Source organism: Tetrahymena thermophila, assembly GCF_000189635.1.
Source record: "Tetrahymena thermophila SB210 genomic scaffold scf_8254807, whole genome shotgun sequence".
In the NCBI taxonomy this organism is placed as follows: domain Eukaryota; phylum Ciliophora; class Oligohymenophorea; order Hymenostomatida; family Tetrahymenidae; genus Tetrahymena; species Tetrahymena thermophila.
Genome location: NW_002476563.1, coordinates 411663 through 438664, shown reverse-complemented (window position 1 = coordinate 438664; position 27002 = coordinate 411663). Strand labels below are relative to the sequence as shown.

At 25.5% G+C, this 27002-nt stretch overlaps 8 protein-coding genes across 8 annotated transcripts; 3 read left to right on the top strand and 5 right to left on the bottom strand. All coding sequences in view use genetic code 6, as the record gives it.

Moving 5' to 3' along the window:
- Positions 1 to 284: 284 nt before the first annotated feature.
- Positions 285 to 5408, bottom strand: TTHERM_00540390 (hypothetical protein; the record flags this gene model as incomplete). The annotated part of the gene is made up of 1 exon (XM_001007964.1): positions 285 to 5408. The coding sequence occupies one exon, from the start codon at positions 5406 to 5408 to the stop codon at positions 285 to 287; it is 5124 nt and encodes a 1707-aa protein (XP_001007964.1).
- A 1774-nt stretch (positions 5409 to 7182) lies between these two features.
- Positions 7183 to 7755, bottom strand: TTHERM_000540389 (tRNA pseudouridine synthase D, putative; the record flags this gene model as incomplete). The annotated part of the gene is made up of 1 exon (XM_012795603.1): positions 7183 to 7755. The coding sequence occupies one exon, from the start codon at positions 7753 to 7755 to the stop codon at positions 7183 to 7185; it is 573 nt and encodes a 190-aa protein (XP_012651057.1).
- Positions 7756 to 7808: 53 nt separating this feature from the next.
- On the bottom strand, positions 7809 to 8650 carry TTHERM_00540380 (tRNA pseudouridine synthase D; the record flags this gene model as incomplete). Its single annotated transcript, XM_001007963.2, has 2 exons — positions 7809 to 8032; positions 8140 to 8650. 2 exons carry the CDS (start codon positions 8648 to 8650, stop codon positions 7809 to 7811), a joined length of 735 nt encoding a protein of 244 aa, XP_001007963.2.
- A 955-nt stretch (positions 8651 to 9605) lies between these two features.
- On the top strand, positions 9606 to 9758 carry TTHERM_00540370 (hypothetical protein; the record flags this gene model as incomplete). Its single annotated transcript, XM_001007962.1, has 1 exon — positions 9606 to 9758. One exon carries the CDS (start codon positions 9606 to 9608, stop codon positions 9756 to 9758), a length of 153 nt encoding a protein of 50 aa, XP_001007962.1.
- A 144-nt stretch (positions 9759 to 9902) lies between these two features.
- On the bottom strand, positions 9903 to 14927 carry TTHERM_00540360 (hypothetical protein; the record flags this gene model as incomplete). The annotated part of the gene is made up of 1 exon (XM_001007961.1): positions 9903 to 14927. One exon carries the CDS (start codon positions 14925 to 14927, stop codon positions 9903 to 9905), a length of 5025 nt encoding a protein of 1674 aa, XP_001007961.1.
- Positions 14928 to 16665: 1738 nt separating this feature from the next.
- Positions 16666 to 18628, bottom strand: TTHERM_00540350 (tRNA pseudouridine synthase D; the record flags this gene model as incomplete). Its single annotated transcript, XM_001007960.3, has 2 exons — positions 16666 to 17576; positions 17680 to 18628. 2 exons carry the CDS (start codon positions 18626 to 18628, stop codon positions 16666 to 16668), a joined length of 1860 nt encoding a protein of 619 aa, XP_001007960.1.
- Positions 18629 to 19468: 840 nt separating this feature from the next.
- TTHERM_00540340 (condensin complex subunit 2) lies at positions 19469 to 22738 on the top strand (the record flags this gene model as incomplete). Its single annotated transcript, XM_001007959.2, has 7 exons — positions 19469 to 19936; positions 20026 to 20293; positions 20351 to 21195; positions 21258 to 21367; positions 21417 to 21636; positions 21691 to 21818; positions 21871 to 22738. The coding sequence occupies 7 exons, from the start codon at positions 19469 to 19471 to the stop codon at positions 22736 to 22738; spliced, it is 2907 nt and encodes a 968-aa protein (XP_001007959.2).
- An 808-nt stretch (positions 22739 to 23546) lies between these two features.
- TTHERM_00540330 (acyl-CoA dehydrogenase family protein) lies at positions 23547 to 26604 on the top strand (the record flags this gene model as incomplete). Its single annotated transcript, XM_001007958.3, has 7 exons — positions 23547 to 23868; positions 24068 to 24717; positions 24782 to 25171; positions 25223 to 25635; positions 25922 to 26172; positions 26230 to 26328; positions 26396 to 26604. The coding sequence occupies 7 exons, from the start codon at positions 23547 to 23549 to the stop codon at positions 26602 to 26604; spliced, it is 2334 nt and encodes a 777-aa protein (XP_001007958.1).
- Positions 26605 to 27002: the final 398 nt, after the last annotated feature.

Genomic DNA, 27002 nt, shown 5'->3' with positions numbered 1-27002 from the left:
ACATTAGTTAAAATTAATAATTATAGACACCAATAAAACTTCAACACTTATACAAATACATTTTATCAAATTCAACAGTTAAAAAATAGCAATATAATCAAATATCAATATAAACCTTAATTTTCACAAACAGAGATGCATTGAAAATTAAATAACGAGCTATGAGAGTGTTCAAACTCAAAATTAATAAAAAAATACCAATAATCTTTAAAATGATACTACTCAATATAAAGAATGAAGTATATAAAAATTACATATTAAAATAATATTAATACATTTTTATTTCATTCAATTAACTCATCTTTTTCACTCATTTAGTAAATAGCTTACAAATTCTATGAATTATTTTTAGTTGAATTACAATACTGTGATACCATCATTTATACTTCATCTTAAATAGAACCTTCTGCAATATTGAAATCTGCTTCTTGAATAACAGTAGATTTTTATGTTAATTCATTCTTTTTATATTAGGAAGCTAATTATTTATTGTAAATAACTTCAATATTTATTCTTTTTATTGTGTAGCCATAGAAATCATTTATTTTGAATAAATATCTACCAACATCTTTGTTTTAAGGGAGCCCTTTAAGCAGTATAACATTATTAGAAATATCAATCATCTAAACCCAAGAATTCAGTTTTTAGTTATCAATAAATTCTTTTTAAACATAGTCAAGCCCTAAGCATTTTCTTAAACTCATACAAGAAGTATTAGTTATTGGAACATATCCTTCTATGCATTTTAGAGAGTGAGCTTGCATTTGAAGACATTCTCCAATAGGGTGAGGAATAAAGTAAAAGGTATCAAAGGTAAAACCATAAGAGCATGCAATCAAATAATCCTCAATAAGTGGTCTAAAAATTTAAAAGGAAGAGCTAGAGTTAGTTTTTTAAGCTTAATTTGCTTCTTCCTTGTTAAATATTTTCAGAGCTTCATTTAGTGCTTATTAATTTATTGAAATGGTAGGAAAGGGTTATGTCTATATTAATTCAATACAAGGTTATACAAAAACATATTGCTTATACCAGTCTTGAGGAGAAAAACTTTTGTCAGCAACACTTTTAAGAAATTCAATAATTCTTTTAGTTGATTCATCAAATTCAGCAAATTAAACTGATGCAAGACCGAAGATACAGCAAGATAATTTACTATTAGCTTCTTTAAGTTAATTATTGACAAATTCTTAATTTTTAATTTTTTTTTGAGTTGATAAAAATATTCTTACTTAATCAAGTATGTATTATTTATTCAGGTATCCAAATTAAGTAAAATAACTGTTATTTAATTCATCACCAGCTTATTTTGGTTCATCCTACTTATATTTTTATGATATCATCATTGACATTTTCATTTGTTTTTTCTCGAGTTGGGTGACTTGCCTTTAAATTTTGTTGGCTTTAGATGCGCTAACTACTGGTTTATATTAAGATGCTTAAGATGAATTTTCTAAATATTTATCATCGTTTTGTGTTAATTTAAGTTTATTTTTGATGCCTTAAGGAGTTAGATCAAGCATATGAGTTGGAGAGTTGTTTTATAGTTAGCTTTCAATTTCTTCTGTGCAAATCTTAATTGGACTCAACGCATTAAGTCTCATAATATTTTGCTATTCTTAGCTTTAGCTGCTTTTTATGAACTAGTCAGATTGAATGGATTTAAAAAAAGCTTGTTAATTTTAAGCAATTTTCTCTTGTATATTTTAATGCAATCTATTTCTTGAATAGTTTTCTTTTGATTTGGTCAGTGCTAATATAAAACTTTCTTTAGATAATTACTTGTAGAATTTACCCCATATTTCTTTAGCAATTTACATTTCATCTTTAATTAGAGGAATCTGTAAAATGATCTACTCTCCTGCATTAACAGTAACCAAAGAAGTTTCATGCTTCTTTTTATTGATTATATTGTAAAGAGTAGAACTGTATCTCCATAGACCTAAAAGACCGAGAGTAGGACCTAAAATTTAAAATAAAATAGTCAACACATAAGATAGAGGTATAGCATTGATATGAATTTCTAACAAATCTTCTGCTGTTGTATATCCATCTGTAGCAACAACCTTGAGATTAACAATTGTATTATATTCGCTTGATGAGGGAGTCCCTGAGAAAGCTTTTTAATTTTAATCATAAGAGAGCCAAAATTGGTTATTCAAAGGAGCATAAGTACCATTGTGGTTCATAACAAGTGTAGATAAAACTAAATTAGAGGAATCTTTATTAAGAAAGACTTCAGAGCTGATTTGATAATCAAATTTAGTTAGAATCTAAACACTAGCTTAAGAAAATTTACGATTAAAATCATCTTATAAGCTAAGATTCGGATTTTTATATGTCTAACTATTTAGAGTAATTATTTGAGTATCTCCACATACAAATTGTTTGTATAAATCTTAATTAACTCCATCACTGACTTATATTTTTATTTAGATTTAAGAAGGATCTGTTAAATTTGAAATTTTGACACCATTTAGAAGGACAGAGTTAACAGAATCAATGCCTCCTTATATTTAAATTTAGTCGAAGTTAGAAGAAAATGAAGTTAAGACTGCGGGGTAGTTTTTATTCACAAACTATGCTACAGTGGAGTTGACAAAAAAGTAAACAACAACTGATGAAGAGTATGAAGTGATAACTTTTACTTGAGAGTAAATATCTATAAAGAGAGAATTTTGAATATTGAATTGAACAGGGTAATTAGTTATTTTTTGGCGAAGAATAAACTTTATTTACTCTAAGATTTGTGGTGTATAAACCTAAGAAGTTAAAGAAGACTGGATTTAATTATCTGAGTAGTTTGGGTTTATAAAACCAGAGTCTAATATTATTTGATATGCGATGCAATCATTAAATATTTAAGTAGAGAGTGAACTTGAAATTCCTATTTACGACTGCACAAAATCAGAAGCTGAAATTCTTTCTGAAAGTTAGAAAAAAACGAGTTTATTTTGTATAACAACTTAAGAGGATATGCCATCACCTTTACCTTATTTGCTTACTTAAGATTGAATTAATGATGAATCTATGGCAGATTTATCAACTGAAACCTCTGCGCTCAAAGAATTCTAGGAGATAGAAATCCAAGTAGGAAGTGGCTTCATAACTTGGTTTTCATAGTAAAAAGCGTTTACCAGGGTTACAGTATTTACTGAATAAAGCTGACTTAGTTTAAGTATGACATTCATACCAACTTATAAATTTTAAGCTTTTGAGATCGAATCAACTGGATTCATTAAGATTTATTTCTTCATCGAAGAGTTTGGTATATCTTGTAACCAAATTATATCAGTATGAAATACGACGGGATTTCTTAGAGGTATATAAACAACTCCATAAGGGAATATCATCATCGAAAAGGATTCGTCTGGTGAGACACACACATCACCTGAGGTAACCTCCACTCCTTAATATTAGTATGATTGAATAAGCTATGGGTTAGTTCTGTCTCTGTAGTCAATCAAAAACAACTATCCCTTGTATAAAGAAGTTGTTAAAATAAAGCTACAGCTTTAAAGAAATCTCATGTGTACTGCTTATCCCTAAGTCCTTAGAGATGCTTGTTTTATTGGTTTTGTTCTATCTGGTTCAAGTGACCAGAAAGAAAGCCCATAAATAGTTTCAACAACTACCATATTCAAATTGTCATCAGTAAGAAATACATCTTCTCCACCCAAAGTATAAACAACATTTACTTATTTAGGATTGTGGAAATCTGAAATGTCATAGATTACAACACCTAAATATCTATATGTCATATAAAGATATTTTTCATCATTTGATATCGAAATTCCTTTGCTTTAGCAGTTTGGAGCTAAAGGGAAAGTATAATAAACAGCAGTGATATGTTTAGGGTTATTTATGTCAGAAATGTCTATTACTATCAAGCCTACTTAACCTCCAGCAACAAACAAAGTATTTCCATCTTTTGATTATCTTATGCATCCTATATGAGCATTATTCATTGGTGGTGTGTAAATAGAAAGCTGTGTCACTTGTGAAAGATCTGCAGATCTCGAATAGAAATATATCAAGTAGCCTGGAGAAAGAGCAAGATATTTAAGTCCTGACAAAAAGCGAGGTTCATCTAAGATATTATTTGAAAATGGGTAAGTTAAGTGCTAGACTATATTAATACTGTAATTGATAGGATTAATATTCATTAACCAAGCTCCATTGGCTCCATTAGAAATAACCATGTTAAGATTATCATCTATGGTGCAGTGCCAAAATGTTCTTACAGATTAAACATGTTGGTTAAACAAGGTATTTTAATGTGTATTGAGAATATTTGGAGCTTGAATATTTAGGTTTGAAGGGATTTACCTATAGACATTCAATGAATTATCTAAGGTTAAGACAATAAATGATTCGTCTTAACTTATTCCCATAGCAGTATTTAATCCTGTAAGCTAAATGCTATAGTATTAGGCAAATCCTGATCTTTAACTGACATCATAAATGTAGATTCCATAAAAATTGTAGAAAACGATGAAGTAATTTGTGTCCTTAGTCAAATAGATATTTTAAAATCCCAAGATGAGCTACTTTTGGGTTGCTATCATGATAACTGATGTATTATCACATTTTTATGTTTTAATGCAACCAGAAATGTCGTAATGGTTTAATCCTGTAAATGTGGACCAAGTAAATAGATATTTATTATCAACAAAGTACATTTTAGGTGTATTGTCTCCTGTAATAATTTATTAGGAATTACCAAGCTAATAAGGTTATGTGGGATCATAACTGCTATTCTAGATTTAGTAGAAATATAAATTATATCCTCCTAAAATTAAAAGGTTTTACTGAGGCAAAACGAGAATTGAAGCTGGATTATTAGTGTTGATAAACTTTTAAATGAAAACTAAGTTCTACATCAAATAAATTTGAATATTCCCTTATGCCTAAAGAAAGAAGACCTGCTTGTTATCATAACTAAATTAGATGGTCTAAGTAGATAAAGTAAATGAATTTATCTGATTCAAAGCTTAAAGCTTTTAGGGATTAGAAGCATCATAAATAGTTATCGCAAAGGAGTAATCAGCTACCCATAGTGTATTCTGAGCATAATTGTAAGCTATTGCTGAGACATTCTTTATAGAAGGATAGCTTTAAATGAGCTTATAGTCTCCTGTTGATATCTAAAGTTATGAAAGTACTAAACCGCAGTTATCGCTGAGTGCAAAGAAGTAATTCTAGTATGGCTATTGTAGAGTTATTATAAACTTTAGTTATTTCGTTTGACAGATAGTGTTTAGATCAACTTGAACAACTTGAAGTGATGAATATACTTATTTATTCATAAGATTTATTTACTACTCATAAGATAATGCACATTCTACGAAAGTCTTTATCTAAAGTAATGCAAAAGAGATTATTAGAATTTGTTTTGCTATTTTTTTCATCTTTTTTTTGAAAGTATTATTTCAAATTTATTTATTTTATAAAGAATTTGTATTTAGTTTAACTTTTTAATGTTATTTTTTGCATTATTTTTAATTGTGGCTTTTTAATTAACTTGAAAAATTTTAAAGTAAATTATTAAAAAGAGCAAAATTTTATTTAATGTAGAAAAATTTTATTTCATTAGCAAAGTTATCCTCTATTGTAATGATGTCAAATAATAAAATAAGACATAGTTAATATAATTCTTTGTAGAATAAACTGGAAAATTCATTCAATTAGTTTATATTTAATAAGATTTGGGCTGATCTTTTTTAATTTCAAATCATAAACAGTAAATAGATAAAACTCAAATTTTTTTTAGTGTAACATCACTTTTTCAATTTTCTTATTATTTTATTTTATATTATTGGTACAAAAAATTCATTTTAAATTTAAAAAAAATACTTAATACTCTTAAATTTGTTAACAAACTAAAATCAATCTTGATGAAGTAAACAAAAGAGATACTTTCATAAAATGAAAAAAGAAATTATGTTCAATATATAAATTATATTTTTTTGAAATCATATATTTCGTTTAATATTTGACATTGTAGAAAATTTATTTGATTAGTATGATTGACATATGGTTTTAACTATTTATAAATGATATACACTTTACTGAATTAAAAAACTAGTATGAATTAATTATATAAAGAAGACCTCCTAAAAATCAATTATTATTTTATTGGCAAGAATTAAATTTTGTTTGCAAAATGATGCTTAATTCTTCTATATTCTAGATTTTTAACTAACTCTCTGCATTTTATAAAAAGTGAAAGAGTTATAATTGTAAAGCTCTTAAAAAACTCAATTTTTTAAATAATCATTTATTTTATGAAGATATTATTTGGTCCACTCAAAATCAAATAAATATTTTTCTATTTTTAGATTATTGTGATTTTATTTATTTTTTGAAATTCTTCTAAAAAGATAAGAAAGTAATAAAAAACTCAAGTGGTTTAATAAAATTTCTTATTTCAATAACAGGATCATTATTTACCCCAATTTTACATATTTTTTTAATTTTTATTTTTTTAATTTTTCTTATCATTCAAGAGGATTAATAAAAACTAAAAAAATAATCTTTTAAACATCAAATTCGTTGCTAAATGAATATGTAAAGTATATACTTTCTTATATTTAATAACATGCTATAAAAATCTTGGGGTAATAAGAATAAATCAAACAGGAATTATTTAATACTTAATTTCTTTATTATTTCTATTTTCATCTATTGACGTTTTAAGTATTATAGTATTATTCTTAAAAGCAAAGAATAAATCATATTAATCATTAATATATTAGTTAATTTACCTTCTTTATTTCCTAAAAATAAAGTAGTTTTTGCTTTATTGCTTTATTTAAATAAAATTTTTTTAATTTTGAGGATTTTTTAGCTTTTTATTTCTGTTTTTTTTCAGATAGAATAAAATGTAACAATAATAAAAGCACAAAGGTTAACAAATTATACTAAATTCTGAGTTCAAAAAGAGTTAAAATATTTATAATTATTCCTTTTTTCAAAAAATAATTTTAAAATTGTATAATTTTTTAAATTGTTACAAATTCTATTTAAACTTAGTGTTAACACATACTATAAAGAATTATTATTATCTAAGTATTATAATAAACTGTGAAGTAGAACTAATTTTTTAAATTTAATTATTTCTTTTTTTAAAAAATACAGAAATATATTTATGATAAAAAATTTCTATATAAAATTATTTTTTAATCATTCTAAGTGTTAGTACTCTTTATTTAAACCCATTTAGGTGTCAAAATCAGAAGAAATTTTCGTTAATTCTCTGCACTATATTTACCGTTTTCTTCTTATTAATCTTGCTAAAGGTTGTAGTAAGGAGTAAGAGTGTCTGGTTTTTTTTATTGTATTTATTAATCGAGAGTATTAAACGTCTTCAGCTTAACATATTAAAAATCTGTAACCTCCTTCTACATAAAATTTCTTTTAAACTTATTCAAACAATTATTAATCAAGACCATCCTTTTCTAAAATTGAAATGAGATAAGCATTTAAATTAAAATTTTCAGGGACTTTAAGTTTTCCTCCTATTATAGGAATAAGAACGTCATAGAGAGTATATTTATCAATATTTGGGTCGTCTATCACTTCAATTTCATAATCACCAATGCTTTAATATTTAGATTCTTCTTCTTCTTAGCCATTTTCATCATCACCTTCAGCTTCACCATCTATCAAAAAATTCTCTCTCTTTTTTGCTACTATATCCCATTAACAAGCTAGTTACCTATTGTCTGAATTCTATAAGAAGCAAGTAGATTCCATATATAGCTCTAGTAAGCGTGACAATAAAGATTTCTAGTGCTCTTGTTTAAAAATCAAATGGCTTATAGGAAATTATTTTTCATATCTACTCTTTCGTAACCTTACAATAATGTTCTTTCTATTTTGTATTTAAAGGGAATGCCCCTCAAAGCATCTCTAATTTAAGTTTTATCCTTTAAGAAAGCTTTTTTAGCTTCATTTACTCTTTTATCGTTTGTTTCTTATCCAACTATTGAATCAAAAACTTATTCCTACTGTCTTTTTAGGATGAGTAAACCTAATTAAAAAATAAAAATTGTTAAAAATCACCCATAAATTAAAAACTTTTATTTTTGTTTTGTTTGAGCGACTTAATTTTTTTATATATAGCATTTATATTTTTACCTATTTCGTGAGTATGAATGCTATTATTTGTGCCAAAACGTTGCATACCAAAATAATTGATAAACCTTAATTTTTTAAGGTCTTCAACTGCTTTTATGACTTCTTGTTCTTCGTAAGAAACCAGTTTAATTGCTAATGAAAATCTATTTCCGTACAAATCACCAGCTCTGAGTTTAGAAGTAGCATCTTTAACATTTTAGAATTTCATTTTGTTCCATCTAGAATTTTGGAATCTTTGATTGAGTATCTCAGCTGATGTATTACTCATAGCAATACTGATAAGATGAGTAGTGATTCCTCTTTTTTCTTTAATACCAGCAGCATTAATATTCTTTGGAGGTAATCTCAGATATTTACTGATGTTTTGAATTGCAGTAAAGTTGTCTATGCCATTTTTAAATAAAACGCAATTGTAAACCTTTTGGTCAATCTTACCTCTTTTTGCTTTGTTTTTTGTAAAAAATACTTTAATAGACTTTTTTGCATTATCTCCCTCAGTGGAAGAATCCATGTGGATTAGCTCCTATCTCACAAATTGATGAATCTTGAGTCTCTCTCTCTTTTCATTAGGGCAGTCTACTAAAAATTGAATTCGTTTTCTTTAGCCTCCAAGCCTGCTTCTAAGTCTTTGCAAAACTTTATCATCTTTTCTCCTTTTTCATACCCAAATATTTCATTTATTTTCTAAGAAATTTCTTCAGAAATTTCATATTTTGATTTTTTTTCATCTTGAATAGCCATTTAATTTGTTTTCTCGTTCTTCTAATTATTTTATTTCTAAAATGTTGTCTTCTCAGAAGGTCTCTTTATCTTAAATATCCTCGTTTATAATAAAATCTTTAATTCTATAATTAGCAATGCCTATAAAAAGTTTGCCTTAGGTTAAAAAGACATTATTACCTACATTAGTTTCTCCTTATGTAGCTTTCTATTAATTCATTTAAATTATATGCTATCTCCTAACCTTATTACTAATTTGTTTTTTATTTAATATTTTTGAGAGTGTTAATTGTAAAACAAAATTTTAAGTTAAATCTTGATATTACCCATAAATATTCAATTTTGTTTAATATTTTTTAATCTTAAATACTTAGAAATTGATAGTATTAAAATAAAAATAGTAGAATTTAAAGTATCTTTAGACACAAATCATTTTTATTATTTATTTACATAAATTATAAAATTAATTAAGGTTAATATAAAGGGAAATATGTGGTGTAAACAAAATTTTTGAAATAAATTTTTTATAATTTTTTTTACATTCAAGAAACTCATTCTTCTGTATTTATTTAAAAAATAATTTTCAAGCAAATTCAATAAAATATTTTTAAATCAAGTAAATTCATATTATTTTCAATTTAGTTCATTTCAGAATTTAAAAATTTTTTACTTTATAAGGGTTAAAAAATAAAAATTATTCAGTAAAAAAGTACTGAAACATAATTTATAATTAAAATTTGTTAAAAATGTTTTTAAAAAAGTCTAAAAAAGTAGCCCTCCAAGGAAAATACTTGGAAGGCGAAAAAATAGTAGGCAGAGACGTTTTTTCTGCCTACTGGTCTAAAAATCCTCCAATTGTAACTTCTCTAATAAAAAATTATTTTTAATTAGAAATTTGAATTTAATATTGCAAAATTAAATTAAAAAATCATTAAAAAAAGTTATTATGATAAAATTAAAAGAAAAATTAATAATCTACTTTATAGCAAAAACAAATTAGTAATGTAAAATATATATTAAAATAATATTAATACACTTTTATTTCATTCAAGTAGCTCGTCTTTTTAACTTGTTTAGTAAATATCATTCAAATTCTATGAATTCTTTTTAGTAAAATTACAATACTGAGAAACCATCATTTGCACTTCATCTTATGCATAACCCTCTTCAATATTTTAATCTGCTTCTGGAAAAACAGTAGATTTCTATGTTAATTCATTCTTTTTAAATTAGGAAGCTAATTATTTATTGTAATTAACTTCAATATTTATTCTTTTTATTGTGTAACCATTGAAATCATTTATTTTGAATAAATATCTTCCAACGTCTTTGTTTAAAGGGACCCCTTTAAGTAGTATGACATTATTAGAAATGTCAATCATCTAAACCCAAGAGTTCAGTTTTTAGTTTTCAATAAATTCTTTTTAAACATAGTCAAGCCCTAAGCATTTTCTTAAATTCATACAAGAAGAATCAGTTACTGGAACGTATCCTTCGATACACTTTAGAGAGTGAGCTTTCATTTGAAGACATTCTCCAATAGGGTGAGGAATAAAGTAAAAGGTATCAAAGGTAAAACCATAACAGCTTGCAATCAAGTAATCTTCAATAAGTGGTCTAAAAATTGAGAAGAATAAGTTAGAATTAGTTTTTTAAGTTTAATTTATTTCTTCATAGTTAAATATCTTCAGAGTTTCATTTAATGCTTATTCATTTATTTAAATGGTAGGAAAAGGTTATGTCTGTATTAATTCAATACAAGGTTATACAAAAACATATTGCTTATACCATTCTTGACTGGAGAAACTTTAGCTTGCAACACTTTTAAGAAACTCAATAATTCTTTTAGTTGATTCATCAAATTCAGCAAATTAAACTGATGCAAGACCAAAGATACAGTAAGATAATTTACTATTAGAATCTTTAAGTTGATTGATAACAAATTCTTTATTTTTAATTTTTTTTTAAGTTGTTAAAAATATTCTTACTTAGTCTAGTATGTATTATTTATTCAGGTATCCAGATTAAGTAAAATAGCTGTTATTTGATTAATCCTCAGCTTATTTGGGCTCTTCTTACTTATATTTTTATGATATCATTATTGACATTTTCACTTGTTTTTTTTCAAGTTTGGTGACTTATCTTTAAATTTTATTAGCTTTAGATGCACTAACTATTGTCTAAAATTAAGATACTTAAGATGAATTTTCGATATTTTTATCATTGTTTAGTTGTGGAAATTTAAATTTGTTTTTGAGGCCTTAAGAAGTTAGCTCATGTAAATGAGTTGGAGAGTTGTTTTAAAATTAACTTTCATTTTCGTCATTGCAAAGCTTGATTGGGCTCAAAGGATTACTTCTCTATGGAGATTGTTATTCTTAACTTTAGTTAACTTTTAAGAAATAGTCAGATTGAATAGATTTAATAAAATTTTGTTAATTTTTTACAATTTTTTTTTGAATATTTTGATGCATTTTATTTTTTGAATACGTTTCTTTTGATTTGGTTAGTGCTAATATAAAACTATCTTTAGATAATTACTTGTAGAATTTACCCCAGATGTCTCTAGCGATTTACATTTCATCTTTTATTAGTGGAATCTGTAAAATAATCTACTCTCCAGCATTAACCGTAATCAAAGAAGTTTCATGTTTACTTTTATTGATTATATTATAAAAAGTAGAGCTGTATCTCCACAAACCTAAAAGACCTAGAGTAGGACCTAAAACTTAAAATAAAATAGTCAGAACATAAGAAAGAGGTATAGCGTTAATATGAATTTCTAAAAAATCTTCTGCTGTTGTATATCCATCTGTAGCAACAACTTTGAGTCTAATAACTGTATTATATTCGCTTGATGAAGGAGTTCCTGAGAAAACTTTTTAATTTTAATCATAAGAGAGCCAAAATTAATTATTCAAAGGAGTGTATGTGCCTTTATTGCTCAAAATAAATGCTGTTAAAATTAAATTAGAGACATCTTTATTAAGAAAGACTTCAGAGCTGATTTAATAATCAAATTTAGTTAAAATCTGAACACTGGCTTATGAAAATTTATGATTAAAATCATCTTATAAGCTAAGATTCGGATTTTTATATGTCTGACTATTTAGAGTAATTATTTGAGTATCTCCACATTCAAATTGTTTGTATATATCATAATTAACTCCATCACTGACTTATATTTTTATTTAGATTTTAGATGGATCTGTTAAATTTGAAATTTTGACACCATTTAGAAGGACAGAGTTAACAGAATCAATACCTCCTTGTATTTAAATTTAGTCGAAGTTAGAAGAAAAAGAAGTTAAGACTGCGGGGTAGTTTTTATTCACAAACTATGCTACAGTAGAGTTGACAAAAAAGTAAACAACAACTGATGAAGAGTAAGAAGTGATAACTTTTACCTGAGAGTAAATGTCTATAAAAAGAGAATTTTGAATATTGAATTGAACAGGATAGTTAGTTAATTTTTGGCGAAGAATGTACTTTATTTATTCCATGATTTGTGGTGTATAAACTGAAGAAGTTAAAAAAGCTTAAATTTAATTATCAGAGTAGTTTGGATTTACAAAACCAGAGTCAAGTATTATTTAATAAATCGTGCAATCATTATATATCTAAGTAGAGAGTGCGCTTGTAATTCCTATTTAGGACTGCACAAAATCAGTAACTGAAACTCTTTCTGAAAGCTAGAAAAAAAAGAGTTTATTTTGTATAACAACTTAAGAAGATATTCCATCTCCCTTACCTTATTTTTTTACCTAGGATTAAATTAATGATTAGTCAATAGCAGCTTTATCAACTGAAACCTATACGCTTAAGGAATTCTAGGAGATAGTAACCCAAGTAGGTAGTGTGTTCATCACTTAGTTTTCATAGTAAAAAGCATTTACCAAGGCTACGGTATTTACTGAATAAAGCTGACTTAGTTTAAGTATAACTTTCATACCAACTTATAAATTTTGGGCTTGTGAGCTAAAATCTACTGGATTCATTAAGATTTATTTATTCGTTGAAGAGTTTGGTGTTTCTTGCAACCAAATAATATCTGTATGGAATACGACTGGATTTCTTAGAGGTACATAAACTACTCCATTAGGGAATATCATCATAGAAAATGATTCGTCTGGTGAAATACACACATCAGCTGAGTTATTCTCCACTCCTTAATACTAGTATGATTGAATGAGCTACGGATTAGTTCTGTCTCTGTAGTCTATCAAGAAAAGCTATCCTTTGTATATAGAAGTTGTTAAAATAAAGCTATAGTTTTAAAGAAATCTCATGTGTACTGCTTATCCTTAAGTCATTAGAGATGCTTATTTTATTGGTTGAGTTCTATCTGGTTCAAGTGACCAGAAAGAAAGCCCATAAATTGTATCAACAACTACCATATTTAAATTGTCATCAGTAAGAAAGACGTCTTCTCCACCCAAAGTGTAAACAACATTTACTTATTTAGGATTGTGGAAATCTGAAATGTCATAGATTACAACACCTAAATATCTATATGTCATATAAAGATATTTTTCATCATTTGATATCGAAATTCCTTTACTTTAGCAGCTTGGAGCTTAAGGGAAAGTATAATAAACTGCAGAAATATGTTTAGGATTATTAATGTCAGAAATATCTATCACTATTAAGCCTGCTTAGCCTCCAGCAACAAACAAAGTTTTTCCATCTTTTGATTATCTTATGCATCCTATATGAGCATTATTCATTGGTGGTGTGTAAATAGAAAGCTGTGTTAACTGTGAAAGATCTGCAGATCTTGAATAGAAATATATCAAGTAGCCTGGAGAAAGAGCAATATACTTAAGTCCTGACAAGAAGCGAGCTTCATCTAAGATATTATTTGAAAATTGGTAAGTTAAGTGCTATACTATATTAATACTATAGTTGATAGGATTAATATTCATCAGCCAAGCACCGTTAGCTCCATTAGTAATAGCCATATTAAGATTATCGTCTATAGTGCAGTGCCAAAATGTTTTTATAGACTAAACATGTTGATTAAATAAGGTATTTTAATGTGTATTGAGAATATTTGGAGCTTAAATATTTAGGTTTGAAGGGATTTACCTATAGACATTCAATGAATTATCTAAAGTTAGGATAATATATTTTTCATCTTAACTTATTCCCATAGCAGTGTTTTATCCTGTAAGCTAAATACTATAGTATTGAGTAAATCCTGATCTTTAACTGACATCATAAATGTAGATTCCATAAAAATTGTAGAAAACGATGAAGTAATTTGTGTCCTTAGTCAAATAGATATTTTAAAATCCTAAGATGAGCTACTTTTGGGTTGCTATCATGATAACTGATGTATTATCACATATTTATGTTTTAATGCAACCAGAAATGTCGTAATGGTTTAATCCTGTAAATGTGGACCAAGTAAATAGATATTTATTATCAACAAAGTACATTTTAGGTGTATTGTCTCCTGTAATAATTTATTAGGAATTACCAAGCTAATAAGGTTAGGTGGGATCATAACTGCTATTCTAGATTTAGTAGAAGTATAAATTATATCCTCCTAAAATTAAAAGGTTTTACTGAGGCAAAACAAGGATTGAAGCTGGATTATTAGCGTTGATAAACTTTTAGATAAAAACTAAGTTCTACATCAAATAAATTTGAATATTCCCTTATGATTAAAGAAAGTAGACCTGTTTGTTATCCGAACTGAAGTAGATGGCCTAAGTTGATAAATTAAATGAAGTTATCTGATTCAAAGCTTAAAGCTATTATGGATTAGAAGCGTCATAAATAGTTATTTTATAGGAGTAATCAGCTACCCATAATGTATTTAGAGCATAATTGTAAGCTATTGCTGAAACATCCTTTATAATAGGATAACTTTAAATGAGCTTATAGTCTCCTGTAGATATTTAAAGTTATAAAAGTATTAAACCGCATTTATTGCTGTGTGCAAAGAAGTAATCCTAGTATGGTTATTGTAGAGTTATTATATATTTTAACGTTTTAAGTTAGCATATATTATCTATGTCAACTTGAACAACTTGAAGTGATGAATATACTTATTTGTTCATTAGATTTTTTTGCTACTGATAAGATAATGCACATTTAACAAAAGTCTTTATATAAAGTAAGACAAAAAAGACTTTTAGAATTTGTTTTCCTATTTTTTTCATTATTTTTAGATAGTATAATTTCAAATGTATTTGCTTGATAAAGAATTTGTGTTTACTTTTAGTTTTTTATTCTTATTTTTTGCATTATTTTTAATTATGGTTTTTTAAATAACTAAAAAAACTTTAAAGTAATTTGTTAATCTAAACAAAAATTTTATTTTATTATCTTCATTTATAATTATATTATATTAATTAATAAAATCAAGACACTCTGATTATTATCCTTAATACAATAAACAGGAAAATTCATGCATTTACTTTATAGTTAATTAGATTTGGGCTGTTCTATCTATTCTTTTGTTTCTAATTACAAACAATAAATAGATAACACTCAATTTTTTTTGGTGTAAAATCACTTTTTTAATTATTTTTTACTTTTTATGCTTAGTACTAAAAGATTCCTTTTAAAATTATGAAATAAAAAAATATTTACTACTCTTAATTTAATCAGAATATTTAATAAACAAAAAAGATTCTTTATATTAATGAAAAAAGAAATTATGATTAATATATAAACTAACTTTTAGTGAAATCATATATTTGGTTTATATTTGAGTTCATAGAAAATTTATTTGATTAGTATAATTGACATAGGATTTTAATTTATGCATGATATACTTTACTGAATTAATATGTTAGTATGAGTTTATTTTATGAACAAGACCTCCTTAAAATGAATGTTTTAATATTTTTGACAAAAATTATTTTATTTATAAAAAGATGTTTAATTTTTTTACAATCTAGGTTTTTAACTAATTCTCTGTGGTGTTTTGTATAAAGTGAAAGAATTTTAATTCTAAAATTCTTTAATTTTTAAAATAATCATTTATTTTTTGAAAATTCTTTGTTAGATTCACTGAATTAAATATTTATATTTTTAGGTTATAGTGATAAATAAATTTTGAAATTCTTTTTAAAAATAAGAAAGCAATTTAATATTAAAGTCACTTCATAAATTTATTTTTTTTAATAAAATAAATTATTTACCCCAATTTTATTAATTTTTTAATTTTTATTTTTGTTAAGAAACAGTATTATTAATAGAAAGAAATCTTATAAACATCAATTTCACTAAGTTTAATATGCATAAATACTAGATTAATAATAAAGTATATAATTACTTATATTAGATAAAATTTTTATTTTCTTCTACTACTAATGTTTTAAGAAAAATAGTTTTTTTTAATATTGGATGAGAATAAAATATATTTGTCATAAAAATATAAACTAATTTACATTCTTTATTTTCTAAAAATGAATGAATTAATTTTTAATTTATTATTTCTAACTTTCTCTCTTAATAACTGAAATAAAATTTTTTAAAAATTGTGGTTTTTTTAGAGTTAATTACTGCTTTTTTGAAGATAAAATAAAAAACTAAAGCACAAAGTTTAAGAAAGTAAGCTAAATTTGAAGTGCAAAAAAGAATTAGAATATTTATTATTATTCCTAGTTAATTTTTGAAAATAATTTAAAAATTATATAACTGCTTGAATTACTTCAAATTCAATTATCCATTAATATCTAACTATTATATAATTATGAAGTATAGCTAATTTATTTAATTAAATTATATCCTTTTTAAAAAAATAAAAATATATATCATGAAAAATCACATGAAAAAATTATTTTTTAATCATTCTAATTGTTAGTACTCTTTATTTAAACCCATTTAGGTGTCAAAATCAGAAGGCATTTTCGTTAATTCTCTGATTAGCATAGTTGCATATGAACCTTTCGCAAGAGTAAACTTTAAACAAAGGGCACTATATTTACCATTTTCTTCTGAGTGATCTTGCTAAACGTTGTAGTAAGGAGTGAGAATGTCCTAGTTTTTCTCATTGTATTTATTAATGGAATATTAAACGTCTTCAGCTTAACATATTAAAAATCTATAACCTCCTTCTACAAAAAATTCCTTTTAGATTTTTTCAAACAATTGTTAATCAAGACCATCTTTTTCTAAAATTGAGGTGAGGTAAGCATTTAAATTAAAATTTTCAGGTATTTTGAGTTTTCCTCCTATAATAGGAATTAGAACATCATAGAGAGTATATTTATCAATATTTGAGTCGTCTATCACTTCAATTTCATAATCACCAATGCTTTAATATTTAGATTCTTCTTCTTACTCTTCCTCTTAGCCATTTTCTTCTTCGACTTCAGCTTCAACATCTATCAAAAAATTCTCTCTCTTTTTTGCTACTATATCCCCCTTAACAAGCTAGTTACCTAATGTCTGAATTCTATAAGAAGCAAGTAGATTCCATATATAGCTCTAATAAGCGTGACAATAAAGATTTCTAGTGCTCCTGTTTAAAAAGCAAATGGCTTATAGGAAATTATTTTTCATACCTACTCTTTCGTAACCTTACAACAATGTTCTTTCTATTTTGTATTTAAAGGGAATGTCTCTCAAAGCATCTCTAATTTAAGTTTTATCCTTTAAGAAAGCTTTTTTAGCTTCATTTACTCTTTTATCATTTGTTTCTTATCCGACTATTGAATCAAAAACTTATTCCCACTGTCTTTTTAGGATGAGTAAACCTAATTAAAAAATAAAAATTGCTAAAAATCACCCATAAATTAAAAATTTTATTATATTTTTGTTTGAGTAATTTAATTTTTTTTATAGTGTTAATATTTTTACCTATTTCGTGAGTATGAATGCTATTATTTGTGCCAAAACGTTACATACCAAAATAATTGATAAACCCTAATTTTTTAAGGTCTTCAACTGCTTTTATGACTTCTTATTCTTCGTACGAAACCAGTCTAATTGCTAATGAAAATCTATTTCCGTACAAATCACCAGTTCTAAGTTGAGAAGTAGCATCTTTAACATTTTAGACCTTCATATTGTTCCATCTTGAATTTTGGAATCTTTGATTGAGTATCTCAGCTGATGTGTTACTCATAGCAATACTTATAAGTTGAGTAGTGATTCCTCTTTTGTCTTTAATACCAGCAGCGTTAATATTCTTTGGAGGTAATCTCAGATATTTGCTGATGTTTTGAATGGCAGTAAAGTTATCTATGCCATTTTTAAATAAAACGCAATGGTAAACCTTTTGGTCAATTTTACCTCTTTTTGCTTTGTTTTTTGTAAAAAATACTTTAATAGACTTTTTTGCATTATCTCCCTCAGTGGATGAGTCCATATGAATTAGCTCCTCTCTCACAAATTAATGAATTTTGAGTCTCTCCTCCTTTTCATCTGGGCAGTCTATTAAAATACTAAATTCGTTTTCTTTAGCCTTCAAGCCTGCTTCTAAATCATTATAAAACTTTATCATCTTTTCTCCTTTTTCCTACCCGAATATTTCTTTTATCTTCTAGGAAAGCTCATCAGAAATTTCATATTCTGATTTTTTTTCTTCTTGAGGAGCCTCTTAATTGCTTTAATCTTTCTTCTAATTATTTTATTTCTAAAATATTGTCTTCTCAGAAGGATAAAGTGTCTCTTTTTCTTAAGTCACCTCATTTACAATAAAATCTTAAATTCTATACTTAACAATGCCCTTGAAAGGTTTACCTTAGGTTAAAAAGGCAGTAATTCCTACATTAGTTTCTCCTAATGTTTCTTTTTATTATTCCATTTAAATTATATGCTATCTCCTACCCTTATTACTAATTTGTTATATATTTAATATTTTTAAGAGTTTTAATTGCCTATCAAAATTTTAAGTAAAACCTTGATATTACCCATAAATATTCAATTTTGATAAATATATATTTAATCTTAAATACTTAGAAATTAATAGTATTAAAACAAAAATAGCGTAGTTTAAAATATCATTAGACACAAATCATTTTAATTCATTCATTTACATAAATCACTATCTTAAAATTAATTAAGGTGAGCATTGAAATTTTTTATTATTAGATTAAATTTAATTTTTAGTTTATCAAGAAATAAAAAATGACTCAATAAAAGAGCAAATAAAATCTAGTATGATAACAAATATAATTTGCTTGATAACTATTTTTAGGAAAAAAAAAAATTTAATTGTGGTTATTTAATAAATTTTAATTTTTAAAACTTTTAAAAAACTTAAAGGAAAAGGTTGATGATATCAAAAAATATTTTAATTAGCTTAAAATAATATCTAGAAGAATATTTTTTGCACATTAAATTATTCAGAATTTCTGGATGTCTAATTTACTTAATGCAAAATTAGCAATACAAAAAAATAAATTACTATTTGTTTATTATTAAAAAAGCAGTAATAACAACTATGCCAAAAATTAGAAAATATTCAAATTTAATTTTTGGTGGGATTGACATTCTACCAAGTATTTATTTTTGTGATTTAAAAATACTTAATTAAATAAAATAATAAAATCTTAATTATTGCGCACTCTATTTTTTTTATCAGCTTATAAATCATAAATATTGATAGATAGATATACGCATTTAGTTAGCAAAAATAGTAAAGATGAATGCAAACAAAAAGCAAACAAAAATTAGAAGGGCAAAAAGCACTTTGAAGAGTTCTAGAAAGGAAAAATATAGCATAGAAGATTTAGAAACAGAAAAGGAAAGTAACATATCATCTTATGATCTTGATTATTAGGATGATATTTGGGAGATTAATTCTAATTAAAAAGCAGCTGAAATATCTTTTTCTTAGAAAAAAAATGTAAGTGTGAATAGCAGTCTTAAAGGGAGAAATAATAGTCAGCTAGTTAAATCTGACGATTTAGCTATGAAGACTTCTAATAAACCTATCAGGAGAGTTAACACAAGCATAAGCATGAGTTAGAGCTCTGTATAAATATAGGATGAAAGCATAGATTTGGATGCTGAAAGCGATCAAGAAAGTGATGATGATTCACATCTCACTCCAGAATAAAAATAACTAAAAGATAGATGGCTTCAAATATTCCAAAAAATATCTAAAAGTGTAAGAATTTATTTTTTATATTTACTATCTTAGTAAGTATAAAGTAAAGTTAAGACACATCATTATTTTTTAAAACATTAAATACAAAGAGAATAAAGACGGATGAAGCTTTTGATTTTGATGTAGAATAGGAACTTTAATTAGTTTTGTATGAGTGGAAAGACTCAGGATGTATATTAGAGTGTATTTCCAAGCTCTATTCTATGAAAGTTGATAGACTATCAAAAGAGGCTTATCATTTATTAGCATGTATAGCAAGAGGATAAATAGGTGGAGACAAGAGTAAAGAAATGGAAAATGAAGAATAAGAGGATGAAAGCAAGAATGAAGGAAATAAATAAGACAGAAACGATTAAAGTATTCTTTAAAAAATCATTATTTTATATTTTAATCATTCAATTAATTAATAATTAGAAAAAAAGATAGTTTCATTTGAAGAAAAATAAATCTAACAAGGATCTTTTGAAAATTTTGATCCGTTTATTGCTGGTTAAAAGCAGATAGAAAAGCCAGAAAAATTAATTGTTGATAAGTATGATATTCTTTTTGATCTAGATCCTCTATTTAGGAAGAAAAGCTAGTATTTTGACGATACTAGCTCGGAAGGTCTTCTTCTTAATGTACTGGAAGTAGATAAAGAGCTTTGTATAAATTTGTCTGAATTAGATGAGGCATTGGGCAAATAGTAAAAATTAGTTTAAAGAGATTAAAAAAAATAGACTAAGTCAAATTATATGAAATTATTCACTTAAGAAGAATTTAAAAATAAATTCTCAGCTCCTGTTGAAGATTAGATTATCGATTTATTTCCAGAATTAATTGATTTTAAGATGTCAGTGATTGACGAAGTTTCTTAATAATTGCTATTTGATAATATTTAAAGTTTAAACTCTGAGAATGATATTAAGATTCTAACTCAAAATAATAAAAAAATGGAAATCATGGATGAAAATTCTGCTTCTATAGTCAATTAAGTGCTTTAAAATGAGAATGATAAAATTTTATTAAACGAAATAAACCTAGCATATTAAATGAATGCTTTTACCTCATAAAATTTTATGTACAGAAACCTGAGTGACGATTCATTGTTTCAAAATGCATCTCAGTCTTCATAAAACAAAGAAGATTTTATTTTATCATAAATGTCTTAAAGTTACACGCCTGATAACAGTATTTTTAAGAACACAAAGCAGATAAGATTCGATTTGAATGACGAATACTAAGGTTTTGATTCTTCAAATGACTATGCAAATTATCATGTATGTATAAATTTCAGTTAAAACTTCTTCAATAAAATAGAAAATTGTAAAATATATTATAGGATGAAAATCCATCAACTTAAGAAACAAAGCAAATTGATAATTCTTTACTTCATAATTCTTTAAACAAAGTAGGAGGAGGAGATAAAACAATATTCTCTAATTTTCTCATGTAAATTTTTAATTTATGTAATGTTTCTCAATAAAAATTTATTAAAAAGGAATTTAAATTGGGGAGACCCTAAGCAATGGGATATACAAAAGCTGAGTGCTAATAAAAGGAAAAAAATACGTTCAAAAAAATTGTAAGATGATCTATTACTTGGAGAGATAAAGGAAGATATGGAAGCTGAAGAATAAAATGAAAACATAGCCATGAATAACCAGTATGAAAGATTAACGAAGCCACAAAAATATATTGATTTTAGCCTAAATAATGGAGTAATTTGTCAAAACATTAAAGATTAATTATAATTTATTTTCTAAACCAAAAAGAAAGAAGAAAGCTATAAAGAAGTAATAGGCAAGAAATTTTAGAGATATAAGAGTAATTTAGGATTAAAATATGTAAAAATAAAGTAGAAAAGTACTATTCAAAAAGATTATAAAATTACCAGTGAGCAGTACTAATTTTAATTATATTATGATAATATTTAAATATTTATTTTTTAAAAGAGTATTCTAAATAGGTTTAAAATACATAGAAAATACAAAATAAAGTAGAATAAAGGAATTTACTAGTGAATATGACAGTTAATTTGATATATTTTAGTAGAGCTAATAGAATTAAAATACAAGCTAAAATGCTATTAATTAAAATGATGAATATTAAAATGAGTACGAAGCTATTGGCTTTGATGATTTATATGATGAAATGGATGATAGATTTTACAATCCTTAGAAGTATAATAATTAAAGAGATAATAGATTTTTTAACACACAAAGAGAAGGCTAAAGTCAATTTGATATTTAAATGAATAACTCACCATACGGAAGATATCAATACCCTTTCTCTGCTAATAATAATTCACAAAGTCTCTACACTCAAAATAAAACCCAAAACTTTTTTTCATAAACTATAAAAAGAAAGCCTGTGAGAATTAGAGATTTAAAAGAAACAGTATGGTAGACTATGACTTAATAGAAGAGCAAAGAAAATAACAGCTAATTAACCTAATTAAGTTAAATTGTATAAGAAAATTAAAATAAAAGAGGAAAAAGAAAAAATAAAGCCAAGCTATCTGAAAATGAAGAATAGGAGTAAATTGAAAGTGCGATTACTCAAATTAATAGTGAAGATGTTTCTCTCAAGTTTAGTGATTTAATGCATTAATTACCAAATTCTCTTGGATAAGATAATTAAGCTTAGGGAGTTTCAGTCTAGAATTGCTTTATTAGCATACTGCATTTGGCAAACGAAAAACATCTTAGACTTGTTGATCCAAGTCACACTGAGTTAGAATTTTTTATTTTCTTGGATTAAACATTACAAGAAAATGAAAACTCATAAAACCTTAGACGAAGCAAAATTTAAGAATCTTGATTTATGAAGCTATATATTTTTGTTTATATTTAGACGATTTAATCTATAATTTTTATAAAAGAGTAAGCAAATTTTGAGAAATCAATGAAACTCCAGTCAAATAAAAAACAAACTTGAATTAAAATTATGAGGAAAATGAGATATTATTTTGATATAATAAAAATCTGATCTATAAAAACTTATTTTATTTACTAACACTCTTTACACACTATTATTAAAGCAATTATAATTTAATTAACTTAGTAATTAATTAATCAAAATTGAAAATAAAACATTCCATAGCCTTCTTGCTTGATAAAAACTAAATAAAATAATAATAAAAATACATTAATTTCTATCTATTTTACTTGTAACATACAACTTATTTATTTATATAAAATCTACAATTTTCTTAATTATTCACCAATTAATGTTGAGAAATTTTCTATTTTTGTATTTAATTTTTTATCTGTTTATTTGTGTATATCTAATTTAGTGGTTAATATAAATCTTTTTACAATCAATTATTACTTCTTTTGTTTTTCCAACTGTTAATTTCAGCAAACATAAAGATTTTTTACAGAAATCTTTAGATAAATTTAAAGAGTAATGATATAATTGGAATTGATTCTACGTCATATGAATCACTTTTGTTGGAATTTATCATATAACTTATGACTGTGATTATAAAAATCCTTTTCTAAATTAAATAAACAATACTTAATTCGTTTCAAACAAAAATAGATTCTCTCTAATCTACAAATAATTAAAAAAAAAAAATATTTCAAAGGATTAATAAATAAATAGAAAGTAAGAAGAAGAAGAAGAAATGGACACTACCGAAGTTAGAAAAAATCATCAATTTGACTCTGTTTAATTGAGAACATATTTTGATAAAATTTTATACAACGAAAATACTAACGGATAAGTTCATCCAATAGAAATCAAGCAATTTTCACATGGACAATCTAATCCTACATTTTATATTAATTACAGAAACGAAGAATACGTTTTAAGAAAAAAACCTCCAGGCAAGCTTCTTAAAGGAGCTCATTTAGTTGATAGAGAATTCAAAATTATTTCTGCTCTTCATAAAGCAAACTTCCCAGTAGCTAAACCCATATTATACTGCAGTGACCCTTAAATAATAGGTAAAATATAAACAAGAAAAACAAAGATTAATATTAAAACAAATTAACAATTTTATTTAAGTGGATTTAGATAAAATGTTTTATTTTATAAGATAAAAAATGAATAGAAAGCATTCATTTTGATTTTTATTCTAAAAAAATCTATTTAAATTTTATAATTTTATTTGATTTATAAAATAATTTACTTTTTAATGGAAAGGTACTGAATTCTACGTAATGAGCTATGTTAGAGGAAGAATTTTTAGAGCTGATAACATAGATTTAAAGGGCTTAATTCCAGATGAAAGAAGAGAGATATATAGAGAATTACTTGATGTTTTAGTAAGACTTCATAAGTTAGATCCATATTAAATTGGGCTTGGAGACTTATCTGCAAATCCTGAAGCTTACTATGATAAGCAAATTGAAACTTGGAGCCGCAATTATAAGTTAGCTGAAACTGATCCTATAAAGGATATGGATGATGTGATTGAATGGCTACCTAATAATAAACCTGTTAAAACTGCTGACAATTCTAAAATCAGTATAGTCCATGGTGATTACAGATTAGATAATGTTATTTTCCATCCTACTGAACCCAGAATCTTAGCTGTTCTTGATTGGGAACTTACTGCTTTAGGCAATCCTATTGCTGATGCTGCTTACACTTGTATGGCTTACTATTCCTACCCATCAATCCTTGGCTTTGGTAAATTAGATTTTACTTATCATGGCATTCCTCATGAGTTCACTATTCGTTAAACTTATTGCGAAAAAATGGGTTTATAAGAAATTTCTGATAAAGACTGGTACTTCTATCTGTGTTTCTCCTTTTTTAGATTAGCAGCAATCAGCTAAGGAGTTTTCAGAGTAACATAATATTAAAAATTATATCCATTTTTTATCTTAATAATTTCTAATATTTATATAAAAGAGATCTTAACTTGGAAACGCCAGCAGTACAAATGCCGGTTTATATCATAAAAATGCAAAATTCCTTGCAAACAGATGCAAGTTAATGATTAAGAAAAGTACTGGTGAAATTCCTCCTAATCCCAAGCTCCAGGGAATTTTCAATAACTTCTCTGCAAAATATAAAGAACTTGAAAGAAAATTAATCATTTTTATGGACAAGTATATTTATCCAAATGAATAAACCTACTATAACTAGATTTCTGAAGACAAAAAGTTAAGATGGTAAACAGTTCCTCCTGTATTAAAATAACTTCAAGAAAAAGCTAAAGCTTAAGGACTTTGGAATCTCTTCCTCCCTTCTGTTTCAGGCTTAACTAACCTCGAATATGCTCCTCTTTGTGAAATTATGGTAATATTAATTCAATTTTTTTTATCTTAGTAAAAAAATTATTTTATAAAGGGAAGATCTTTCTTAGCTCCAGTAGTTTTCAATTGTAGTGCACCTGATACAGGCAACATGGAAGTATTACACTTATATGGAACAAAAGAATAAAAGAAACAATGGTTAGAACCTTTGTTAAATGGTGAAATAAGATCTATGTATGGCATGACAGAACCTGCAGTAGCCTCATCAGATGCTACTAATATGAGTTTATAAATAAGCAGATGTCCTAAAGAGCCTGAAAATTTCTACATTGTAAATGGACGCAAGTGGTGGAGTTCAGGTGCTGGAGATCCTCATTGCAAGGTAGCTATCGTTATGGGTGTTACTCCTAATCCTAAGAAACGTAGACACGAATAACACTCTTAAATTTTGGTACCTATGGATGCACCTGGAGTTAAGATTCTAAGACCCTTATAAGTTTTTGGAATGTAAAAAATCATATTTTATTTTATAACAAGCAAACAAATAAATATTCATGAAAGGGATTAATAAAAATTTTTTTATCTACAAATTACAAAATTTATTCTATTTTTAGATTAAAATATTTACAATTTATCTTTATTAAAATTTATTTTTATCATCTTAAATTATAAAAAAATTCATTTAACAGTTAAAAAATTTGTATTTTGGATGTTAAAAGTTATTTTATAATTAAGGCTTAAATCAACTTATTAGTAAAATAAATATTTAAATTTTTAATCTTTTTTATAAAAGTGATGATGCTCCTCATGGCCATATGGAAATCGATTTCTAAAATGTAAGAGTACCTGCTTCAAACATGATTCTTGGAGAAGGAAGAGGATTTGAAATTTCTCAAGGAAGACTTGGACCTGGTAGAATCCATCATTGTATGAGATTAATTGGCTTGATGGAAAGATGCTATGATTCAATGTGTGATAGAGTTGGAAGAAGATCTACATTTGGCAAATAACTTAAGGACAATGATAATGTACTTTAAATCATAGGTATATTTTAAAAAATATATTTTAATTATATGATAATCATAAATATTAAAATAAAAGGTGATTGCAGATGTAAAATAGATTAAGCTAGATTATTAACTTTAAATGCTGCTAGAATGATTGATACAGTTGGTGCCAAAAATGCTAGAATAGAAATTAGTAATTTGATAATATAAAATTATAAATTAAAATTTCTAATTTATATATTTTTTATACAAAAAAATAGGTATGATTAAGATTGTTGCTCCTAGGGTTGCTTGTGAAGTTATTGATGCCGCTATCTAAATTCACGGTGGAGCAGGTGTATCTTAGGATCACCATCTAGCATAAGCTTATATTAATGCTCGTACACTTAGATTAGCTGATGGACCTGATGAAGTACATTTAATGGCCGTTGCTAAGTCTGAATTGCAAAGATATCATCCAAGACTTTGAAGGAATTAAAAATAAAAGAATAAAATTCTTAACTGATGATTAATTTTATATTTTAAAAATAAATATATAGCTTGAATTTTATAGATATATATGTATTTTCATTTATTATTATTTTAATAAAATAAAATTATAAATCTTAGTTTTGAATATAAAATAATCATCTGATATTCTAAAAATTGGCTCATTTTGATTTGAGAAATATTTCAAAATTTTAATTAATAATAGGTTTAAAACGAAGTGTTATTATTTAAAATAAATTATGTTTAAATTAAAAAATGGCTGCAAATGAAAGTTAATACTAAAAATATAACTCCCCAAAAAGTTTCAGACACCTAAAATTTTGTCCATAAATTTATAATTTAATTAACTGTAATTGATATAAACAATATTTGAAAGAA